Raw genomic sequence first — 23,249 nt, 5'->3', positions numbered from 1 at the left:
AATCAATTAAATTGCTTATCTCTGCTTACCCTAAGCAGAAAATGCTCATCTTCAAACTCCATCAAGGCATTGACCTAATAAACACCTACACCAAGTTTGAACATTCTAGCTCAATTAGAAGTAGAGTTATTGTGTTCCAAAGTCTCAGCCAATCAAATTGCATATTGCTCTACTTTACCCTGAGCAGAAAATGCTCATTATCGAACTTAATCAAGGTATTGATGTAATGAAACTATACACCAAGTTTCATCACTCTCACTTAATTAAAACTAAAGTTATCGTGTCCCAAAGCATCAACCAATCAAATTGCTTATCTCTGCTTACCCTAAGCCGAAAATGCTCATCTTCGAACTCCATCAAGGCATTGACCTAATAAACACCTACACCAAGTTTAAACATTGTAGCTCAATTAGAGAGTTATTGTGTCCTAAAAAGTGTGACGGACAGACGGACGGAGAGACAGACGAACCCATTTTAATAGTCCCCTGCTTTCTTCGAAAGGCGGGGGACAAAAAGCAATTTTTCGTCCATTCAAGGGGTATAGTACAGGAAATTATGGTCCGATATGCGCGAATATCAAAAGGAATCGAAATCTCTGGGATATAAACATATATTTTAAGTTTCATCAAAATCAGATAAAAATTCTGACTTGGTATTACATACTTTTACACTATCCACTTTCAAAGAGCGGCCGTTTTGTTCGGCAGTTTTGGTCCAATTTTCAAGAAATTCAAACTTAACCATCATCAGGGTGTAACAATGATATATTGTAACGCTTTTTAAAATCAGATAAAGATAGGTTGCCAGGCAACGAAACATACGCCCACAGCAGCTAAATCGTCCGGGCAGTCAACAAGAGTTGTCGCATATTTTTAATTTTCGGTAATGAAACATTTATAATACACTAAAATCTGATTATAAATTTAAAGTAAATCGGATATTAACTTTGGCCTCTATAGCGTCCACAAGATTTTTCAAAGTGATCAGAGTCATAACGCTGGCAGTAATTATCGGAAATTGCTAAACATCAATAGGCTTCTTCGTCGCATGACCTTAAACACTGTGTATGAATTTAAAGTCAATCGGATATTAACTTTGACCTCTAGAGCGTCCACAAGATTTTTTGAAGTGATCAAGGTCCATAACTCTGGCAGTAATTATCGGAAATCGCTGAAAATCAATAGGATTCGTCTCATGACCTTTAACACTGTGTATAAATTTAAGATCAATCGGATATTAACTTTGGCCTCTAGAGCGTCCACAAGATTTTTTGAAGTGATCAAGGGCCATTACTCTGGCAGTAATAATCGGAAATCGCTGAAAATCAATAGGCTTCTTCGTCTCATGACCTTTAACACTGTGTATAAATTTAAAGTCAATCGGATATTAACTTTAGCCTCTAGCTCGTCCACAAGCAATTGTGGACGCCGGACCGACGGACGGGGGCGACGACAATATACGACCACATTTAAATGTGGGCGTATAAAAATTGTGACCACTAGAGGGTCCACAAGCTAAAATCACAATGTTTTTGTACTCTCACTCAGGGGCCATAATCCAGGATATCGAAAGGAACCGAGATCTTTGTGATATAAACACATGTTTTAAGTTCATCAAAATCGGATAAAATTCTGACTTCTAGAGGGTCCACAACCATGGTATTACATACTTTTACACTATTGGTGTACTAGGAGCTGCCATTTTGTCGAGCAGCTTCGGTCCGATTTTGATGAAATTTGAACTCAACCATCATTAAGGTGTAACAGCGCACATTGAAACGTTTTTTAAAATTTTGATGCGATTTTTCGTACAATGCGTGAATATCAAAAAGAAACCGCGATCTTTGGGTTATAAACATACATTTCAAGTTTCATCAGAATCAGACAAAGATAGGTATAGGCAACAAAACACGCACACAGCAGCTAAAGCGTCAAGCGGTCAACAAGAATTGTTGTATATATATATATACAGATCAGATTATAATTTTCATCCTGTGAGGGTTCACAAGGTGCTACAAACTGAAAAAAGGACCTTAACTCTGGAAGTAATATACAAAAATTGCTGATATTCAATAGGCTTCGTCATTTCACTAATTTAAATAGGGCATATAAATTTCATACAGCTTGGATGATATGTTTTGTCATTAAAGCGTTCACAGGGTTCGACAAAGTGAAATAAGGGCCATAACTCTTGTATTAACCAACGGAAATTGCTAAAATTCAATGGGCTTCTTTGTTTCATTAATTTAAAAAATGCTATAAATTTCATACAGATCGAATGATAACTTTTGTGGTTCATAGAGTGAAAGAAGGGCCATAAATTTATTATGCACAACGATATTCTGGTTTTGCAGATTTACGTCACAATTCTGCGGTCCGTAATGCATTAAGACAGGGTCTAAAACTGATAAATGTGAGAAATATGCACTGGATAATTATATATTTATCTTCTTTTCGATGTTATTGTGTTACAACTCAAAGTTATCACGGTCAGTGTGTTGTCAATGGAGCACGCGGTAATAGATGTGAGCTACTGGAATGATATTTCTACGGACAATTCAGCTCTTCATTTATTTCTTTGGTGTACACCATTCAGACAAAGTGGAAAAGACACATGAATTTATGATACCCTACCATAAATAAAAAACATGAAGTATGATGAATTTAATTTGCAAAGGTTTTGTGCGTTATCAAAAATGACCGACAGCAAAAATTTTGAAGTAGAAGCCCTGGTACGGTGTATGGGAAGCATTTACATGTAAGATTTTAGTCTATAGTTATGGACTACAAACATAGTTATGTTGGGATCGAAGTTTTCTTTGAGGAGCATAGGAAACAAGCAATGAGGAGAGGTATTTTGATGCTTCACCCTTCGGACATTTGTAGGCCTAAGGCTATGCACAGAAGTTTGAAATTAATTCTGCTTTCCACTGGAAATAGATGTATTCTTAGTGAGGTCAAGATTTTTGGAATTTTGAGTTTGATTCAACATATCTTGATGTCTGATTCGGCAGAACCAACGATATCAAGCATCCCAATTAAGCTACTTGTACTAGTGGACATAAATTGAATTCAAATACAAAGTATCACCATAGTTTTTTTTTTTTTTTAACAATTAGTGTCTGTAGTTAAATGCTCAGTTTCAGATGTAATTCAAACAGTTTATCAGAAAATGAGATTTATTTTAGGAACAACAATATGCCAAGATTCAGTTGGTTAATATAGTATAGCAGAAGATGACTTGGTAACTAAGTTTAATGTCAGTCTGGATTCAGTCTAAGAAGAAGTTCTAATGTTAAGAAAGTCTATTACATTATATGCTTGACACAGTATTGACTTTCTATCAATGATAATAACATCCACTACTCAAAGTCTTATAGATGGGTCCCCAGGTTGGCTGTATATTCTTTACTTCGGCCATTTTTTATCTGATTAGGTTATTTGACATTTGGGTTCATGACGTAACCAGTGTTTCTGTGTATACATGTGACACAAGGCCAGCTATATTTCCAGAGAAATAACAGAATCCTTATTGACGCGAGTCTGAACTTAACTAATGTGTAGTTAATGCAAGATCTTTTTATTCTGGGTAAATTGGCTGTAGATCAATAACTGACTATTTATGGTAATGAGCATAATTAATTGTTCTTTTATTCTAACTTACTTGTAAAACAAATTTTTGGTCTATATATTTCTTGGCCAAACTTGGTTGGAAGTCTGGAGATTCAAGGAACCGCAGAAAAAATTCATACACAATCTGAGGAGGAAAAAAAAAAATAATCATCAAATAAAAAAAATAATTATTGATTATTATCTTAGAAAATTATTGATTATTATCTTAGTAACCTGGTGTTCTACCAGGGCATATTTTAGTATAGTAATTAGTTGGCAAAAGAAGAATAATTGGTAAGACCAGTTTGAACATTATTTTCATCAAATATCAGTACCATTTGTTGAATATTCATTGAAACGTATATATACACAACAGCTACATTTTAAATGTCTCATGCTCTGGCTGTGAATGGACAATCTTCCATAAAATGGACAAATTTTACATGGATACATATTATAGAACTACAAAGCCATTAACAATCTTAAAAGATTTTGAGTACATCCATATGGAGCTTTATTGAATTCGTTCTGAAGACACGGTGGCTAAATGAGTAAGACAGTGGCTCGCTAGCCTGGAGGTCGACGGTTCGATCCCGGGGTTGGCCGAGAATGTTCAGTTTTTTTTGCCGTAGTTTCCCCATGTCAGTGGTGCAGGGCAAGGGGTCTGAAAAGAAGAGCAGTCTAGGCATTTGGATGGGTTAAAAGACCAAGGTCCCATGAACACATTGGCATGCACGTAAAAGATCCCTTGGTAGTTGGAATTCGATATAAGAGTAGGCCGTAGCGCCGCTGTTCGGGCAAAATTTCCCTCATAGCACATTGTATGACATATGCCTGTCTTCATTAGCCCAAACGGAGCAGAACAGTAGGATGTTAAACACCATTTCATTTATTGCATTAGTTCAGTTGGGTCAAGTCGGCCACCAATCACAAGAAAATTTATCCTCAATATCCTCTACAAGACATTTATTTGGACATTGTTTTCTGATATACATGTATACACTGTGTCACACCATGAGCAACTAAGGTCTTCTTATTAAATAAATAAGTCTGATTGACGAATGATACTTTGTTTACCAAGTTTGAACAATATGGATGATCATGCAGACATACATGTAGTCTCAGTTTAGAATTTCTCTTGAGTTGCACTCATGGAGGAGAGTGAATTGTGGTCACATGATCTCCATTGAAGTAATGTTAACGTCACTGTAGACTTGCCGCCATGTTTCAACCATACCATACAAACAAAGGGAAATAGACTGACGGGAGGCGGACAAGTCCATTACAAATACAGTTCTAATTCAACAATGTCAACCAAAAAATTGGTGATTGTAAGGTTTAACTAGGAAGTTACAGTCCGATATCCGCAAATATGCAAAGGAACCACGATCTTTGGATTATAAACATACATTTCAAGTTTCATCAACATCGGCTAAATAGTGTGACTTAAGTTCTAGAGTGTCAACAACCTTGGTATTACATACTTTTACACTATTTGCGTACAAGAAGCAGCCATTTTGTCCAGCAGTTTTGGTCAGATCTTTACAAAATTCAAACTCAACCTTCGTTGATGTGTAACAGTGATATATTTCAACGTTTATTAAAAATGAATACAAACTGTGACTTCTAGCGGGGCCACAAGATAAAAATGCGATTTTTCGAAAAATCTGGGACCATAATCCAGGAAGTTAAATTCGGATATGCGCGATTATTGGAAGGAACCAAGATCTTTGTGATTTAAACATAAATTTGAAGTTTCATCACAATCGGATAAAAATTGCAGCCTCTAGAGGGCCCACAACCTTGATATATCATATTTTTACACTATTTGCATAGGAGGGTGGCCATTTTGTTCGGCAGTTTTGGTCCATATTTCACAAAATTCAAACCAAACCATCATCAGGGTGTAACGGTGATATATTCACACGTTTTTTTTAAATTGGATAAAAATTGTGACCTCTAGAAGAACCACAAGTTAAAAATGTGATTTTCGTACATACAAATTGAGCGAATGGATCCACCCAATTTCCAGTCTCAAGCGTCGAGTGTCGATATTTCTCAGCTTTTATATATATATATATATATATATATATAAAGTAGGGGATATTGAAATGCAAATACCTATGCAGGTTCGGATATGATAAATAGTCATGGACACTTGACATGCTTTGAGAGTATGTTCACAGATGAAGAACTTATCATTCCAACAGAACCACTCAGCTGCACGTGCGACACGCAATAGCGCCATACACATGAGAGGGGTTCATTGTCAAATTTGATACTTCAAGGAAGAGTTGATGAGAACTGCCGCGTGCTGGTTTATCCTATCCATGTTTGATTTCCTATCGGTTCTTGCATAAGATTTACTGGTTAGCGTATCTTTGCTTTAGTGCGTTACATTTAATTTGCAATGAGACGTGTTCAACATACTTCAAATGGGTTCTACACAGTGAGCAGTAGCCAACATGCTTAATGTGTCACAGTCTGTGATCAGCAGACTGTGGAACTGGTACCAACAAACACACACTGCTGATGATAAGACCTCGTTCAGGTCGTCCTAGAGCCACTACACAAGCCCAGGATCGATACATTCGTAGACAGGTCCTGCGAAATCGAGGCCAATCAACTTTCTGTAATCTTGTACCAAGTTACAGGAATTTTAGTTGCACCCCAAACGATTAGAAATTGGCTACATGCAGCCCATTTGCATGCGTGACGACCGTGTGTTGTGCCTCCATTAACTCACCAGAACATGGCAAACAGGCATCAATGGTGTAGGCAGCGTAGAAATTGGGGTAATCGTCGATGGGCGCGTATAATGTTCTCAGATGAGTCCAGATTTAAATGAGCGTGTAAATGAGTGTCATGCCAACGTTAACGTCAGACAGCATGATAGATTCGGGCGTGGGGCTGTTATGGTGTGGGTAGGAATCACCATGACTGGCAGAACAGACTTGCATTGCATATTGTTCAAGGAAGGGTCACTGGTGTGTACTACCGTGACCACATCCTGGCACCGTTAGTTCTGCCCTTTGCTCAACGTGCAGGTCGCCGTTTCATCTTTCAAGATGATAATGCAGCGCCCACCACGCTTGTGTCGTGAATGACTACCTCCAGCGTCACCATATTGTCCATATGCCTTGGCCAGCCATGAGTCCTGACCTTTCCCCTATAGATGATTTGGGGTGTTATATATTCTTACAGTATGTGACATCTACATGTATGATTAGTTTATACATATTGGCGGCTCACATCAATGCGATTAAAATGTCCGACGAAAGAAAAACCACAAGGTAAACACGTAGATTAAAATTATAATCAATCTTATTGAATTGATGAAGAGTTTGACAAAGGGGAAGCAATGACTTCTGTTTAAGATTAAATCGATGAAATGTCCGACAAAAAATTAAAATCAGTCAATCAAAACAAATTAAGTTGTTAATCAAGGTACATGTAGGTGTATAGACTGTATACCACGATAAATATGTTGATCACTAAATTACCTAATAAATCCAGCCTAAGATAACAATAATGGGGTTGAGTTGTACATGTAGTTATACACTCAGTACACTATATTAATTTTGGAATTTTGAATATTTTTCACCATATCTTGATGTCCGATTGGGCATATTCCTGGTCGGACAAATTAGGACATTTAGAAAATAGCGTCAGACACGTCTGGAATATACATGCGAAATCCCATCACTGCATTGCATGTCAGTAAAAATAACTTGTAGAGGAAAGCTGTGCTGTAAATTTATCAAAATTCTTTATTCACCTGTAAATGTGGCCAGGATGCTTCCAAAGTAGGATCATCTTCTTCAGGGTCAAAGTCAGGGTTGTCATTTGGTGGAAGTGTTCGGAATATATTACAGGCAATCTGAAATAAATAGGAATATCATTGTGGTAATTTATTCATATATTGATATCAACATTGTCTGCTGTCATTATTGTTTTACTTTGAATGACTTCTTTATTCTGTGCAAACATTTATAAATCTACAAGTAATTTCTTTTATATTAAATAACACAGTCATAAGCTACATGTTTTTCTCTAAAGTCATGAAACTTGGAATATTGGTAATAACTCCCTCATGTGTTTGACATCATTTCACTATTAGTTATAACATAATCACACTAAAATACAGAAATTAATGTTATGTGCATATCTATTGAATATTTCTAAAACAGACTACTTTTTATGCATTTGGGATGTCCACATAACTAATAAAATGAACATTTATGTCATAAAGAGCTGACATTTTAAAGATTGCAAGAATGATAAGACAGTTGAGAATATAATTGTGTAAGATTGTGTAATAAATTATGATTTGTCTTGACATCTCAATCTTTATACATTGTACCTCTTGTATATGATTTTATCTAAGCCATATGGCTATTTTTTTTATCTTTGTATAGAAAAATTAATTTTGCCCTGGTAATGACAATATCATATTCTACTTCCTTATTTGGTACATTTGTATCACAATCTCAAAGAGTTCCGTCAATGGCTACATAAAAGTAATTATCTGCCGAGTCAGCCAGACATTTTTCATTGATTCCATCTTTTAATGAATATCTATTACCACTGAAAGGAAGAGCTGTTCAACATTTCTGTGTTCAATATCGACATACATCAATATTTATTTACATACTACAGTAAAACCTACTGGGACAGGGACCTAGCCAAACAAGCCTACAGTTAGGCTGATGTCCCTACCAATATTTATAGTCCCCTGCTTTCTTCAAAAGGTGGAGCACAATTACAATAGACCATTTTAGTTTGTCAGTCATTTTTTTTTTAATTTTGAAAAAATCAAGAAGTGGATGTACACCTCAGTAAAGAAGGGAGTATTATACATGTTGTTTATAACAGACATATATTGATTGGCTAGACCTCTATATCTGTCCTGTTTTACCATAGCAACAATACTATACCTACATGTACATTACATCCAATCTGTTATCAATATACATGTTAAGGTAACAATAATTCTGGAAATATACTTGATCTAATATAAGACAATAAAGGTTGACTTAAACTACATACATGTATATACTCATTCTTAAAGAGTACATACTCTGTACAATATACATGCATTTCCTTTTATGTGTCACAAGTTCTAAAACATGTTTCATTTTTTTCAATTACAACCATAATCAAGTTGACTGGCAAGTGATATCAGTCCTGTCACAGGGACTACACATGCCAATTGTCAATTAACACTTTGCAAATCACCAGATGTCGACAGCATGGTTCTAATAAGGTGCACAAGAGAGGTCAGGGTAGGTTGTCTCCCCTGGGGTGAGAAAAAATATTTGTATTTTGGCATACCATACATGTACATTAGAGGCGGTTTGGGACGTGAACACCTTGTGCATAGTGTTACAAGTGTGATGTTCACCTAAATATGCTACATGTACTGTCCATCTCTGAAACAATATCAAAAACAGTGGGGCACTACTTACATGTACTCTATATATGTAGTAAAAAATGCCATGCACTGGCTTAAACTACATTTGTACATACATTGTACATGTATGGTGGTCATTATATGTTCTTTAAAGATATAGGCTTTTATATTATGTTCTTATAAGCAAAATATGTTTGTTGAAGGTATTGAACAGAGGCCTACATGTATACATGTACATTCAGTAGTTGTAGAAAAGTATGTTTACGTCTCATGTTTTTCTATATGAAAAGGAGATAAGACTTAAAACATTAAGCAGCTTATTATCATTTCTTACCATTTAGTCTTCGCGTAATGGTATTATATGAGATAAGAATTCAAAACAATTTATCTGTAATACTGGATTTTAGAACTATACAACTTGTATGTATATGTAAATATGGAAGATGGGAGAGGTAACCAGTATTAAGCTGTACGTACATATACATATCCAGAAATATTAGCACAACCGTAAAGCTGCACTACTCTTTGTTTCACGGTAAACGATGAAAAGATAAAAGGTATGCCAACGCAAACTGATTTCAACACTGGTTTAATAACATTTTAACATATACACATCACATTTTCTAGGTTATAAACACTGTCAGATCAAAAATAAATTTTCTATTTTATGTGCAATACCGGTACTGTAATACAATAAAACAAAGTTTAATATTTTTATTATTAAAAAATGAAAGTCATGAGAAGGCAGTCACGTATATAATAAAAGCTTGCTTTAGGCTATCAGCCACCCCATTGTCTTCTATTGATTTCAAAACGACCACAAACTGATTAGAAAGTACTACATGTAGAACTGTTTAGCTTCCTTGTTCGGCCAACATCAATGACATGGCTTTACAAATCAGAAATTCTCGATGGATTTGCCACTACTATTTATCTAGCAAATGAAACACGATTGACTTCTTTCCTGATATTAAATTATCATAACTGGTATTGATCCTTGTTTTTTGCTATACATGTATGTATATACATTAAGACCTTCACATACATGTATAATATAATAAGTTTTCACACAATCAAGCTTTCATTATCAGTCAAAATGGAAATGTAAGATGAACATTAAGAGCGTGTCCACGAGAGCACCATGCAGAAATTGAAAAAAACGATAACCCGGGGGGTCAGCAAATTTCAACCATACTTGGTCTATGGGGACCCCTAGGCGACAGAAGTCACATGATGGAGTGAAAAAATTTTGAACGGACAACTTCCGGTATAACTGGAAATTGTTGTTTTGGGGCAAAAGTTGACATATTTCGACCAATTTGTTACCCTAATTTCAAAACGCTCCTACCCGAAAAGTTGTGTCTCTAAATTTTTGATATTGGTCAGGTATGATAGGCCTAGTAGTCGTCTTAAAATCCTGCAGTCGTTTGGGAATGAATGAATCGTGTGGAATTTTTTGTGAGTGATCATAAAGTGGTCATTTTACATATGTTTAAAACTATGCTATCCTAAAACGCACGTAGCTGCTTCTTTGCAGGTCTGACATAGAATTGCTTGGTGTGGTTGTGAAGGGCATTTCTCAAAGTAAATGTCAAAAGAAAAAAACTGACCGGAACGCAACCCACTAAAGTGCTGTAATATTCTGAAAATGTGTAAAAACGGTATTTTCCACGAAATTCGTCTTTTCACTAATGACCGAATACTATTTTCAAGAGTTCAAATGACCGTTGATTATGAACATTAGTACTATATTTTGTTACTTGAACGTTCCTTGTGCCAAATATACTATCTTGTTTAAAAATCATGAAGTTTTTGTGACAAAATCGGACGTTCGCGGTCATCGTAGGAAAGGGGCTTAACTGGTGTATAATTTTGCAGGATCAGGCAACGATTATTCTCACCTGTATTCAGTAGTTAGTAGCACGGAAGTGCATAAATGTAAGGACGGGCATAGCAAGCTTTTATATTAGCACAATTTAACCAAAGCAGCACCTTTTCAGCAATGACCAACAATTATCTTCAAATGACTACTGATCATCACCATTACTTGTAATATTTCGTAATTTCAACGTGAAACGTGTCAAATAGATCATTTTGTTTAAAATCATAATATTTTTGTGAGAAAATCTGACTTTCACGCTTGCTTGATAGCCATAGGGAAGGGTCATAAGTGGTGTGTAATTTTGCAGGGATCAGAACACTGTTATTAAGATCTGTATTCATGAGCAGATCATCGTATAAATTTGACTGACATGACTATCATAAACTTGATATCTTTTAATTTGTACACCTGCTCATGTAAGTAAAGAAGAACCATAAGAAGAAACATTCAGAAGTGTTCATGTAGGGACATTTAATGTCTGGTATTGAAATCTCTGAATCATGGCATAGATCAAAACAGGATTTATGGCACTCCAGGATAATGTTGTCGGCATGTGCCAAACTCCTACATATACCTACGTTCGAGCAGAAGTGCTCACTTACTTAGATTCCTACGTTCGAGTGTAAATGCTCTCTGACCTTCCTTCAAGGTTTTTGGACCACAGAGTACTGTTTTATTTTGTAGTACTGTTTTTGACCTCTTCTCCTTTAGGGATTTCAATATGGAATTATCATAGTCTCACGATCTGTAATGCCTCTCCATGAAAACGTCCAAATGTTTCCATACAATGATCGGCTCCTAAATACAGATGGGAATAAGCTGGTCTGATTCCTAAAATATGTTTGACCAAAATAACCTATTTGGCACAAGGAACATTGGCAGAAAAGGTGTTGTATGGTCGTCTTGCTGATTGTGTGACTACGACTTATTGTCACTGGATCATCTACAATCCCCTCGTCCTTAAAACCTGTTACAAGAGCGAACATGTACATCCCTCAGAAACACTTCTTTTACCCAAGAGCTAAAATATGCTTACACTGAATCGTGTATCATATTTCACCTTTCATTATATCATATTTATAGAAGACGATTTGTTCTGTTTAAATTGCATTGGACATTCATGAAACTTGTCCCTGGTCTAACACATAGACTTTAGATCCTAAGGTCTGTCATTGAGTTAAGTGGTGTGACAGCATGCCGGTGACATGGTGTGGTGTTGTTTGTTCAACCTCATGGATATTCTCTTTTCCCACAAGTGTATTATTGAAGTAAAATTGTACCATATGTTAGTCCCAAAATGACCTAGTTTGTGTTGAGTGGACCTTAAACCCCATTTCTCTCTCTTAAGTCAAAATCACCCTTGATAACGAATATATTAACTTTGTGATGATGTCCATAGATACAGTATGCATCACCATATTATGCTAGTCCCAAAATGACCTAGTTTGTGTCCAGTGGACTTTAAATCTCATTTTACTTTGTTCCTCTCATGTGTAAATCATCCTTGCTAACGACTAAATGGAATATATTAAATTTGTAAAGATGTCCATACATATAATTCATCTGGGGTATTGATAGACGGGACATTTTATCCTAATTTTTGGTGTTTTTAATATATTTCTCCTGTTTTTATTATGACTGTTCCGGTCATTATTATTTTTTATTTTGTTAGTAGGAAGGTTGCTAGTTGTGGGTAACATTCAACTTTGGTCCTAGTCCCTGCAAAGAACGAGCTATAGCCTCTTAAACATTGGTTTTCATTAAATTCAATTTTCAGAGAGACTTGGGTATCCGGCCAGTACCAAGGTAGCATAAGCAGTAGAAACGTCAAACTCAGTGTGAAGGAGGAACCTGAGTGGTCCTACTAATGCCCAAAATTTTGTCTATCCAAATCAATTTTTTTCCGAATAGCAGGTCATTCAAATTTGGATCCAAAATTGCCTATTTTTGGCTTATTTTTCGATTAAAAAATACTTTTCCAATTTTCCAGGCCGGTATCAACTGAATCAATCTAATATTTTGTGGGGATGTATCTGGGTACTAACCCATCTCACAGAAAAAATTTGGTCCAAATCCCTGACCCAAGGGTTATCACCCCCTGCATGGTGCTCTCGCGGACACGCTCTTAATATCAAATATGACAAATAACTCATTGACCATTACGCTCTACAGCTCTAGGCTAGCCATTGATTAATCAAAGCACTGGAAATCTCACGAAAAGTGTTTCTTGAGAATAGCTGGTCAGACATGGAATTAGGCTGCTATTTAAATATTCATAAACTTAATTTGGAGAAAATGTTTTCCAAGAGAATAGAATTGAATACCTGTTCTAACTCATGACAACAGTACATGCACATTAACCTGCCTCTTTGAAGTATCACATGGAGATGTAGTCTTAAATGTCTGACACTTTCCACAGCCTTTTTTAAGGCTATTTTGAAACCTGATGGCGAAGGGAGACCGATAAGGAACTGTTTGTCGAAGTATTTCAAGGACATAATCTTTGTGAAAATTCTCACCAAAACAAATGGGAAATACTGACGAAAAATAAGGCTATACACTTTCAGGCTCTCCACAGGTCATCAACCATTACAATAGCTATCAAAAAGGCTAGGGAAGAGTCAGACATTTCAGACTTGTGTAGATGTAGTGGAAAGATGTCTCCAGTGGTATTAATTTATAGTTAATTTGAAGAACCTTTGCAGTAACATGGTCAATTCTAACCCAAAACTCTGAGATATTCTCCCAAGTCACTCTTTATTTTATATAAACTGTGCTATAAGTATGACAGAACAGATTTCAGTTAAATAAAAGATAGGTTGCCAGGCAATGAAACATACGCCCACAGCAGCTAAATCGTCCGAGTGGTCGACAAGGGTTGTCACATATTTATTCCTTTGTAGGTAATTGGGGGCCATTACAAAACAGTTCCATACAGATCAGATTATAAATTTTGTCGTTTGAGGGTTCCCAAGGTTCTACAAACTAAAACAAGGGTCTCAACTCTGGAAGTAATCTACAGAAATTGTTGAAATTTGACAGGCTTTTTCGTTTTACTAATTGAAATAATGCATATAAATTTCATACAGATCACATGATCACTTTTGTCATTCAAATGTTCACAAGTTCAGAATCGTCATAATTCTAGAAATTATTGACTGAAATTGCTGAAATTCAATAGACCTGTTTCACAAATTGAAATGATACATATCGGATAACTCTAGAAGTAATAAACGTAAATTGCTGAAATTCAATAGGATTCTTCTCTTGACTAATTTAAATGACACATGTAAATTTCATACAGATCGGCAGAGCATTAGAGCATTCCCATGGTGCAACAAAGTGAAACAAGGGTCATACATGTAACTGTAAAAATAATTGATGAAAATTGGTGAAATTCAATAGGGTTCTTCCCTTGACTAATTTAAATGACACATATAAATTTCATACAGATCGGCAGTTAACTTATAGAGCGTTCACAAAGTGCGACAAAGTGAAACAAGGGCCATAACTCTAGAGGTAATAAACAGAAATTGCTGAAATTCAATAGGATTCTTCTCTTGACTAATTTAAATGACACATGTAAATTTCATACAAATCGACAGAGCGTTAGAGCGTTCCCATGGTGCAACAATGTGAAACAAGGGTCATAACTCTAGAAGTAATTGACAGAAATTGCTGAAATTCAATAAATCATGCATATATAAAGATCGGGTCATAACTTTTGGCGTTAGAGCATTCACAAGGTTCAATAAAGTGAAACAAGGTCCATAACTCTAGACGTAATTAATGGAAATTGCTTAAATTTAATAGGCTTCTTCGTTTCACTAATTTAAATCATGCATATACATTTCACAAAGATAGGGTGATAACTTTTGGCGTTAAGAGCGTTCACAAGGTTCAATAAAGTGAAACAAGGGCCATAACTCTAGACATAATAAACAGAAATTGTTAAAATTCAATAGGCTTCTTCGTTTCACTAATTTAAATCATGCATATAAATTTCACAAAGATTGGGTGATAACTTTTGGCGTTAGAGCGTTCACAAGGTTCAATAAAGTGAAACAAGGGCCATAACTCTAGACGTTATAAACAGAAATTGCTGAAATTCAATAACTTAAATATTGCATATAAATTTCACAAAGATCGGATGTTAACTTTTGCCATTAGAGCGTTCACAAGGCTCAACAAAGTGAAACAAGGGCCATAACTCTAGACGTAATTAACGGAAATTTTTGAAATTAAATAGGCTTCTTAATCTCACTAATGTTAATAACATATATCAATTTTAAAAAGATAGGTTGCCAGGCAACGAAACATACGCCCACAGCAGCTACATGTAAATCGTCCGGGCAGTCAACAAGTGTTGTCGCATATTTTTACTTTTTTCGGTAATGAAACATTTATAATACAGTAAAACTTTTTCAAAGTGATCAAGGGCCATAACTTAGGCAGTAATTAATCGGAAATTTTTGAAAATCAATAGGATTCTTCGTCTCATGACCTCAAACATTGTGTATAAATTTAAAGTCAATTAGATATCAACTTCAGCCTCTAGAGCATCCACAAGATTTTTTTAAGTGATCAAGGGCCATAACTCTGGCAGTAATTATTGAAAATCACTGAAAATGAATAGACTTCTTCGTCTCATGACTTTAAACACTGTGTATAAATTTAAAGTCAATCGGATATTAACTTTAGCCTCTAGAGCATCCACAAGATTTTTCAAAGTGATCAAGGGCGATAACTCTGGCAGTAATTATCGTATAAATTTAACAAGTGTTGTCGCATATTTTTACTTTTTTCGGTAATGAAACATTTATAATACACTAAAACTTTTTCAAAGTGATCAAGGGCCATAACTTTGGCAGTAATTAATCGGAAATCTTTGAAAATCAATAGGATTCTTCGTCTCATGACCTTAAGCACTGTGTATAAATTAAAAGTCAATCGGATATTCACTTTGGCCTCCAGAGCGTCCACAAGCAATTGTGGACGCCGGACCGACGGACGTATAAATGTGGGCGTATAAAAATTGGATGATAACTTTTGGCATTAGAGCGTTCACAAGAAATGGTGAACAATGGAAGGACTGACGGACCGGGGTGATGGCAATATACGTCCACATTTCAATGTTGGCGTATTAAAAGTCTGTGCTCTCCTTTGATTAAAACCTTGATTTAAAGTAGCTGAGTCTCCAACTCAATATCATCCAAAGTCTTCGCCACTGAAAACACAAATTATTTGCCATTTTTAATCAAGATGGATTTCTGATATCCAATATTTAAGACAAAATAAACATTTTACCATTGGTACTCGTTTCAGCGCCATTTGTAACAAGGGACTCGAAGAACAATGCTTAGACATATTCCACAAGTCATGTCAAACGGTGACATCATATTCTTATCTGAAGATCATGTGCAATAAATAGCAATAAATACATGTACTATCGGTGTAGACTTGAATAACCAGAAGCTAGAAATTGAGACTTCTGGCGTATTTCGCCAAACATAACTGATTTGATATAACATACATGTAATCAGTTTATATACATTCATATTACTTATATACATGTACGTTGCGACCATTTGTGTCAATTTCTAGGTCCTAAATATTAGCGATTTAGCTCCTTTAACCTCACTAATTGGAGTCACAAGACCCAACAATACATGTACAAGATTAGCCTTTGTCATTTGTTCTATACCGGTAATCACTTTTAATATGAACGGTACAACATGTATACATAATAACACAGTAATTGATTCTTTAATCCTGCAGAATCCAAGGGTAATCATATGAAGTTAACTGTGAGTGAATATAAGTAATTAACATGGTCTAGTGTTAAATAACAATGATTTTGATGTAAACCCAACTTACTAATGAGCAGAAATTGTAACAAAAAGCAGATTATAAGTTATATTAATAAATCCCAAGATGAGACGCTAAAACCCCACACTCGATAGGAACTGTTATATTAATTGATGTAGGAAACAAGATGCTTTATGAAATCTTTAGCTAAAAATGTACATGGAATAATACAATGATAATATGATTCAGAGATTAAACCATCTTAATGTAAAGCTTATTATGCCAAATGATTATATTAGATCATTTTTGTGTAAAAAGATTTGAATAACAAAGTTTCACATAAAATTTTAAGTTTCTGACTCTTGAGTGAAAGTACAGAACAATTTATCCAATTAAATAGATTAATTAATATATGTAAGGCCATTAAGGATTAGACTGACAGGAGATGCATGTACATGTATCTACAGTTTTTTTGAACATGAACATTTTTAGGTGCATTTTATGGGGGGGGGGGGGCTTCCTATATCGACCTTTCAACAGAAAGTAACTGGCGTTTCGGCAACTAGGAGCAACTGAAAGCAACTGAATGCAACTGAAAAAGGTCGACCTGAGCGCCTCTTACAACTCAAAGCAACTAGTTGCAGTCAACATGAGCGTTCTTGCAACTGGTGTCAACGCGTTTCCATGGAAATAGCATTACAAGATAAGAGACACGTGTCATGTGACTTTATAAATAAGCAAATGGAAGCAAACGAAGACATCCACTTTTCAAATGTTGATAATGTCAACAATAGTATAATAATAGAATTGCGGAAAGACCGACCATGCCTTTGGGGGGGCTTCTTCTAAGTTATTCAACATTTTGTATTTAAGTGTAATTGCTATGAGTTCTGGATCGGTATAAGCGCTCTGAATACAGTTGCTCAGTTGTTGATATAATTGACATAAGCACACTTGCTTTGGGTTGCGAAGTCGACATCAGCCCCGCTTTAGATGCTTTAACATGGACATAATGAACACAACAGTTTACTGAGACCCAATATAATTACATTTGATACAGACGTGCGTGTTGACAATGTTGTTAAAACAGACTTAGGCCTACATGTACATTATGTTTGTTTATAAGTAAATAACTACATGTATCCCTCTATTGTTGATAATTTAGCAACATGCATTGTAAATCAAGGCAATTAAACATACATTATGCAAGAGCTAAATCTGCCAATTGCAAGTCTTTCTTTAGGCCTGAAATGTTATCTAAATTATTAATTAGACATTAATTAACTTATCCAAACCATAATCAACTCTAGATGTCTTCCCTAGCCTGCGATATTTACTGAATTATAATTCGTTCTGCTGCTCAACACTCATTCATGATTAAATCAAAAAATAGATAATCGAGACTATGTTTTTTATCGTACCGACTTTGGTAATGATGCTCGAGGCTAGGCCCAAAATTCAATTGCTAAATTCTTGGTTCAGAGAGGATCAATTTGACTGAAATTTTCAGCAAATTCCCTTTACATTATCTAGTTTTTAACTATTATGAGAACTGCCAGCTATTTATCTAGTCTCCCATAATGTATCTTTAATTACATGTATATATATTCGATCTAAGCATAGTACACAAGTGTAGTGTTATTTACGTGGAACTTTCAATTATAGTAAAATTTAGACTGTGGTGCTTACATGCACATGCAATACAAATTACTAGCATTTATATGGTAAAAATTTATCCTGAGCTGAGAGACTTATATGCACAAAGGATTCAAATTACTAACATTTGTATTATAAAGGATTCAAATTACTAACATTTGTATGGTAAAATTTAGACCACTGTGTTCAGATCAACTTTCAATACATATTACTAGCATTTATATAGTAAGATTTAGACTGGTGCTCAGCGGGTTGTATACATGCCCAATACAAATTACTAGCATTTGTTACAATTTAGAAATACAAAATAATTGGTTGAGTCGTCCACATGACATTGTTTAATAATATTAGGGACACAGAAAGTATCAGTAGTGTATAATTTAGTGTACTGAGTGGTCCTTTATCATCATACCCACGTGGTTTTCATCGTGTTTGATATGAGTATAATTTTCTTTATGTCAATTGGCAGACTATAATAATAATTTGATGATCTCGTATGTATTAGCTGTTTGTTCAGAGGGAGTAGATTTAGTATGTTGCCTTTGTGAAAATACATGTAAGGCACGTGGCAAATGAAGACGATCCAAACAATTAACACATTTACCAGTAATTTTGTTAACCCTGTAATACTTAACCAACTGATATCCCATTCACTTGTCGATATATTTATTATTAGCTACATATTAATTAAATAATCACCATTTCTATACACAAAGAACAATTTGAACTTCACGCCTAATATGGAATTTTCCAATCACATTCGTAACAATAGATCGCTCACAATTCTCAGCCAATCAACGCTAGGAATTTTGTCCAAATAAGACATTGCTTATGGGCATTAAATTTGGCGCGAAAACTGCACAGAACTCATGGTAATACGAGGTGCTATACAAATCTATTATTATTATTAATGAATAACAACCAGCGACTGCCTGGCAAGATACACCCACATTTTCCAAGAGATGGACAGAGAACAAGCTAAAAAAAAAAAGAGTTATTTTTTGTACAATCAAGGGCCGTATCGAAAGGAACAAAGATTTTTGTGCTATAAAGATATATTTCAAGTTTCATCAAAATCGGATCAAAATTGTGACTTCTATAGGACCCTCAACCTTGATATACCATATATTTACACTATTTAATTGCGAACAAGGGGCGGTCATTTTGTCCGGCAGTTTTGGTCCCATTTTCATAAAATTTAACTAGGACATCATTAGGGTGTAATGGTGATATATTCAAATGTAGTTGGTTTTTTGCAGTCGGATAAAAAATTGTGACCTCTAGAGGGACCACAAGCTAAATTCGAACTCGACCATCATTATTGTTTAACGGTGATATATTCAAAAAACGCTTTCTTAAATTGGATAAAAATTGTGACCTCTAGAGGGACCACAAGCTAAAAACATGATTTTTCAGACCACACTCAGGTCGACCAAGGGCGACAACTCAAGCCCAGGATCGATTTATCCGTACCTTGGCCTTGAGAAATCGTGTCATCACAGCAAATCAGATCAGCGCTCGTCTTCAAACAGACACTGGTGTGAGAGTGAGTGGCCAGACGATTCGGAATCGACTGCATAGGGGTCACCTTCGCGCCCGACGTCCTCGCGTGATCCCTTGTTTGAGAGATCATCACATTCAGGCAAGACGTCGTTGGTGTAGGGATCGTCAACACTGGGATAATCGACGCTGGAGCAATGTGATGTTTTCAGATGAGTCAAGGTTCACTGTTGATTTTTGGGACAGACGTTAACGTCATCAGACATGATCGATTTGGGGGTGGTTCTGTTATGGTGTGGGGAGGTATCACTGTTGCTGGAAGAACGGCTTTACATGTTGTTGCAGGGCGTGTTACAGGCCAGTACTACCGGGATAACATCTTGGCAGTCCATGTTGTGCCGTTCGCACGACGTCATGGCCGCCGTTTCATCTTCCAGGATGACAACGCAAGATGTCACAGGGCCAGGATTGTTACAGGTTACCTCCAACAACAGAACATCACCACATTACCTTGGCCAGCACTGAGTCCCAACCTCTCCCCCATCGAGCATGTCTGGGACATGCTTGGACAGAGGTTACGTCAACGTCAACAACGCCCTGCCAATGTCCAAGAACTTGCTGCTGCGTTGCAACAGGAATGGGACAATCTGGACCAAAATGACCTTAGACGTCTCATTAGGAGTATGCCACGTCGGATCAATGCTTGTTTGGCAAACAGAGGAGGATTTACCCGTTACTGACTTGGTTGTGATGCTGTGGTAACTTTGCTGTTTGACCCCGGGTATCATTTTACCCTTATAATGGTCAGTCTGTGCCTTACTTAGTCTAACGATCATTTGGAATAAATCGATGAATGTGAACTTCATTTCATTTTGTCATTTGTTTCTTCGTCAGTTTCATTAGGTGACTTTAATAACACTTAAAAATCAAATATCCCCTACTTTTTTTGAATAGTATATTTACACTATTTGCGTACGAGGGGCGGCCATTTTGTCTGGCAGTTTTGGTTCGATTTTCACAATGTTCGGACTCAACCATCATTAGGGTGTAACGGTGATATATTCAAACGTATTTTTAGATCAGATAAAAATTGGGACCTTTAGAGGGACCACAAGCTAAAAATGCAATTTTTTGTACAATCAAGGGTCATAATTCAGGAAGTTATGCATGAATATCTAAAGGAACCAAGATCTTTCATCAAACTATCAAAATTCAAACTATAGTGTCATGACGGTGTAACAGTGATATATTTGAACCGGATAATAATTGTGACCTCTAGATGGACCACAAATGCGATTTTTTGTACATTCAGGGGTCATAATTCTGGAAGTTACAATCCGATATGCGCAAATATTGAAAAGTGAAATGAAATGAAATGAAATGAAATGGGGTTTAATGTCCTACTGTTCTGCTCATATATTGAAAAGTACCAAGATCTTTGGGTTATAAACATGCATTTCAAGTTTTTCATCAAAATCAGATAAAAATTGTGACCTCCAGAGTGTCCACAAGCTAAAGACAATCAGAGGCCATAATCCATGAAGTTATTGAAAGGAACCGAGATCTATGTGGGCGTATAAAAACACTTGATAATACAATGTATTTTGGCGAGTAATTAAGCAGTCGATGTACTTGTAAAATACCTATTTATAACGAAGATAAAAGACGTTAGACATCATAAACTAATCTTATCACAAACATTTATCCATCGAATAATTTATATTCAGATTTCATATCAAGTCAATTAAATGTTGTGTAAACATTAAAATCAATTGACGCCAATTAACAAACAATACGAGTATACCTATTACAAAAACATCGGTGAACCAATTTAAAATCGTAACAGCAATTAAATACAAATATGAATATACTTTACTACAAAAACATCGGTGAACTGACCTAAAGTCTAAAATCATAACTGCTTGTGGACACACACATTTTACTAGCATGTTAAAATTTAGACGGTGGTGCTCAGCGGGTTATATACATGTACATGGTTAATTGTATGGTAAAATTTAGACTGTAGTGCTTAGTGGGTTACATGTATATATAAACACAACAGAATTACTATTATTTGTATGGTAAAATTTAGACTGTGGTGCCCAAAGGGTAACATACAAACACAATACAAATTACTATTATTTGCATAGTGTAAAATTTAGACTGTGGTGCTCAGAGATACAGAGTGTTAAATACACAAGCAATACAAATTACAATCATCATTTATATGAAATTCGATAAATCAATTCAGTAAGTATAGAAAATGAGGAGAATTTCTAATTGAACTGCAACAAATATCCACCACAATTATTAACACATGTAACTAAAATTAGTCTGGTAGGTAAACAATTTCTGTTTTCATCTTACCAATCTGTTGGCGTAATTACAGAAATTATTCACTAGTTACTGATGAAAATAGACATAACGCTTTCTATTACACTAATCAATTATAATACGAGATGCCATAGTTACAAAATGTCAGATTATTGTATACCTAGAAATAGCTACCAGTATTTTTATTTCATATATTCACATAAATATGTATGGTAAATATATGTACATGTATTTTAGTTTTTTGCACAATAAATCTTCACTTCTACAAGTTGACGTCTGAATCTATAATGTGTATGTTCAGTTAATAGTATAAAATGGTAGAAAATGTGCAACCTGTTTAATGAAATGTATACATATATATGTTGTAGTTCTGATACATGTAGGTCTGTATGTACAATCCTACCCATGGTATGTGTTGACTGACTGCCAAAATGGGAGTAGAGCACCTTTCTAATAATAGAAGTCTTGGTAGCTGCACTATTTTCTGTAGATCTGATTACACCAGTAGTGGTGATATAAATCTCTGACTTGAGATGATATATGATTCACATATATATACATTGTACAGACTTAAATTACAATGTCAAAGTACTTCCAAACCTTTACTTATGAAATGTACATTCACAAAGGTATAATGTAATAATATATATGTGCTTACATGTATGTTGGACTAATCTAATGGCATATTTATAGATCACCTGAAATCCAACGTCACTATTCTCCGTTTAAGTAGATTAGACAAAATAATTGGAATTGATTCATCATTTAGACTTATTTTTGTAATGGATTCAGTCCAATCTGATTAAAATCAGATAATTTCAATAAATTTGTCTTTACTTTATATTCTGTTACTGAACTCAATCTTACATGTAACATCTGCCATTGTGTCTTGTTCCACACTGCAAACAGACAATATAAAAACGAAACTGTTCCAATCATGCCAAGATATTGCCCAATCAATGTCAAATATTTTATTTTAATACAGTATTCATAATCCAAAAGCATTAAAATGGATCAATTGTTCCAGTCTGACTTGTCCATCCAT

General features: G+C 35.4%; 1 protein-coding gene across 1 annotated transcript in view; it reads right to left on the bottom strand.

Moving 5' to 3' along the window:
* LOC126820298 (serine/threonine-protein phosphatase 2A 56 kDa regulatory subunit alpha isoform) overlaps window positions 1-23,249 on the bottom strand; it is a 74,275-nt gene that overhangs the window by 24,544 nt on the left and 26,482 nt on the right. The window contains exons 3-4 of the mRNA XM_050548149.2: window positions 7,390-7,491; window positions 3,664-3,756 (exon numbers count right to left, since the gene is read on the bottom strand). Of these exons, the coding sequence (XP_050404106.1) occupies window positions 3,664-3,756; window positions 7,390-7,491 (195 nt within the window). The remainder of the gene's footprint in view (window positions 1-3,663; window positions 3,757-7,389; window positions 7,492-23,249) is intronic.

This window comes from Patella vulgata, chromosome 5 (genome assembly GCF_932274485.2).
Source record: "Patella vulgata chromosome 5, xgPatVulg1.2, whole genome shotgun sequence".
Taxonomy (NCBI): Eukaryota; Metazoa; Mollusca; class Gastropoda; family Patellidae; genus Patella; species Patella vulgata.
Note: the sequence above shows the minus strand (reverse complement) of the source record. Positions and strands in the feature narration are given on the sequence as shown.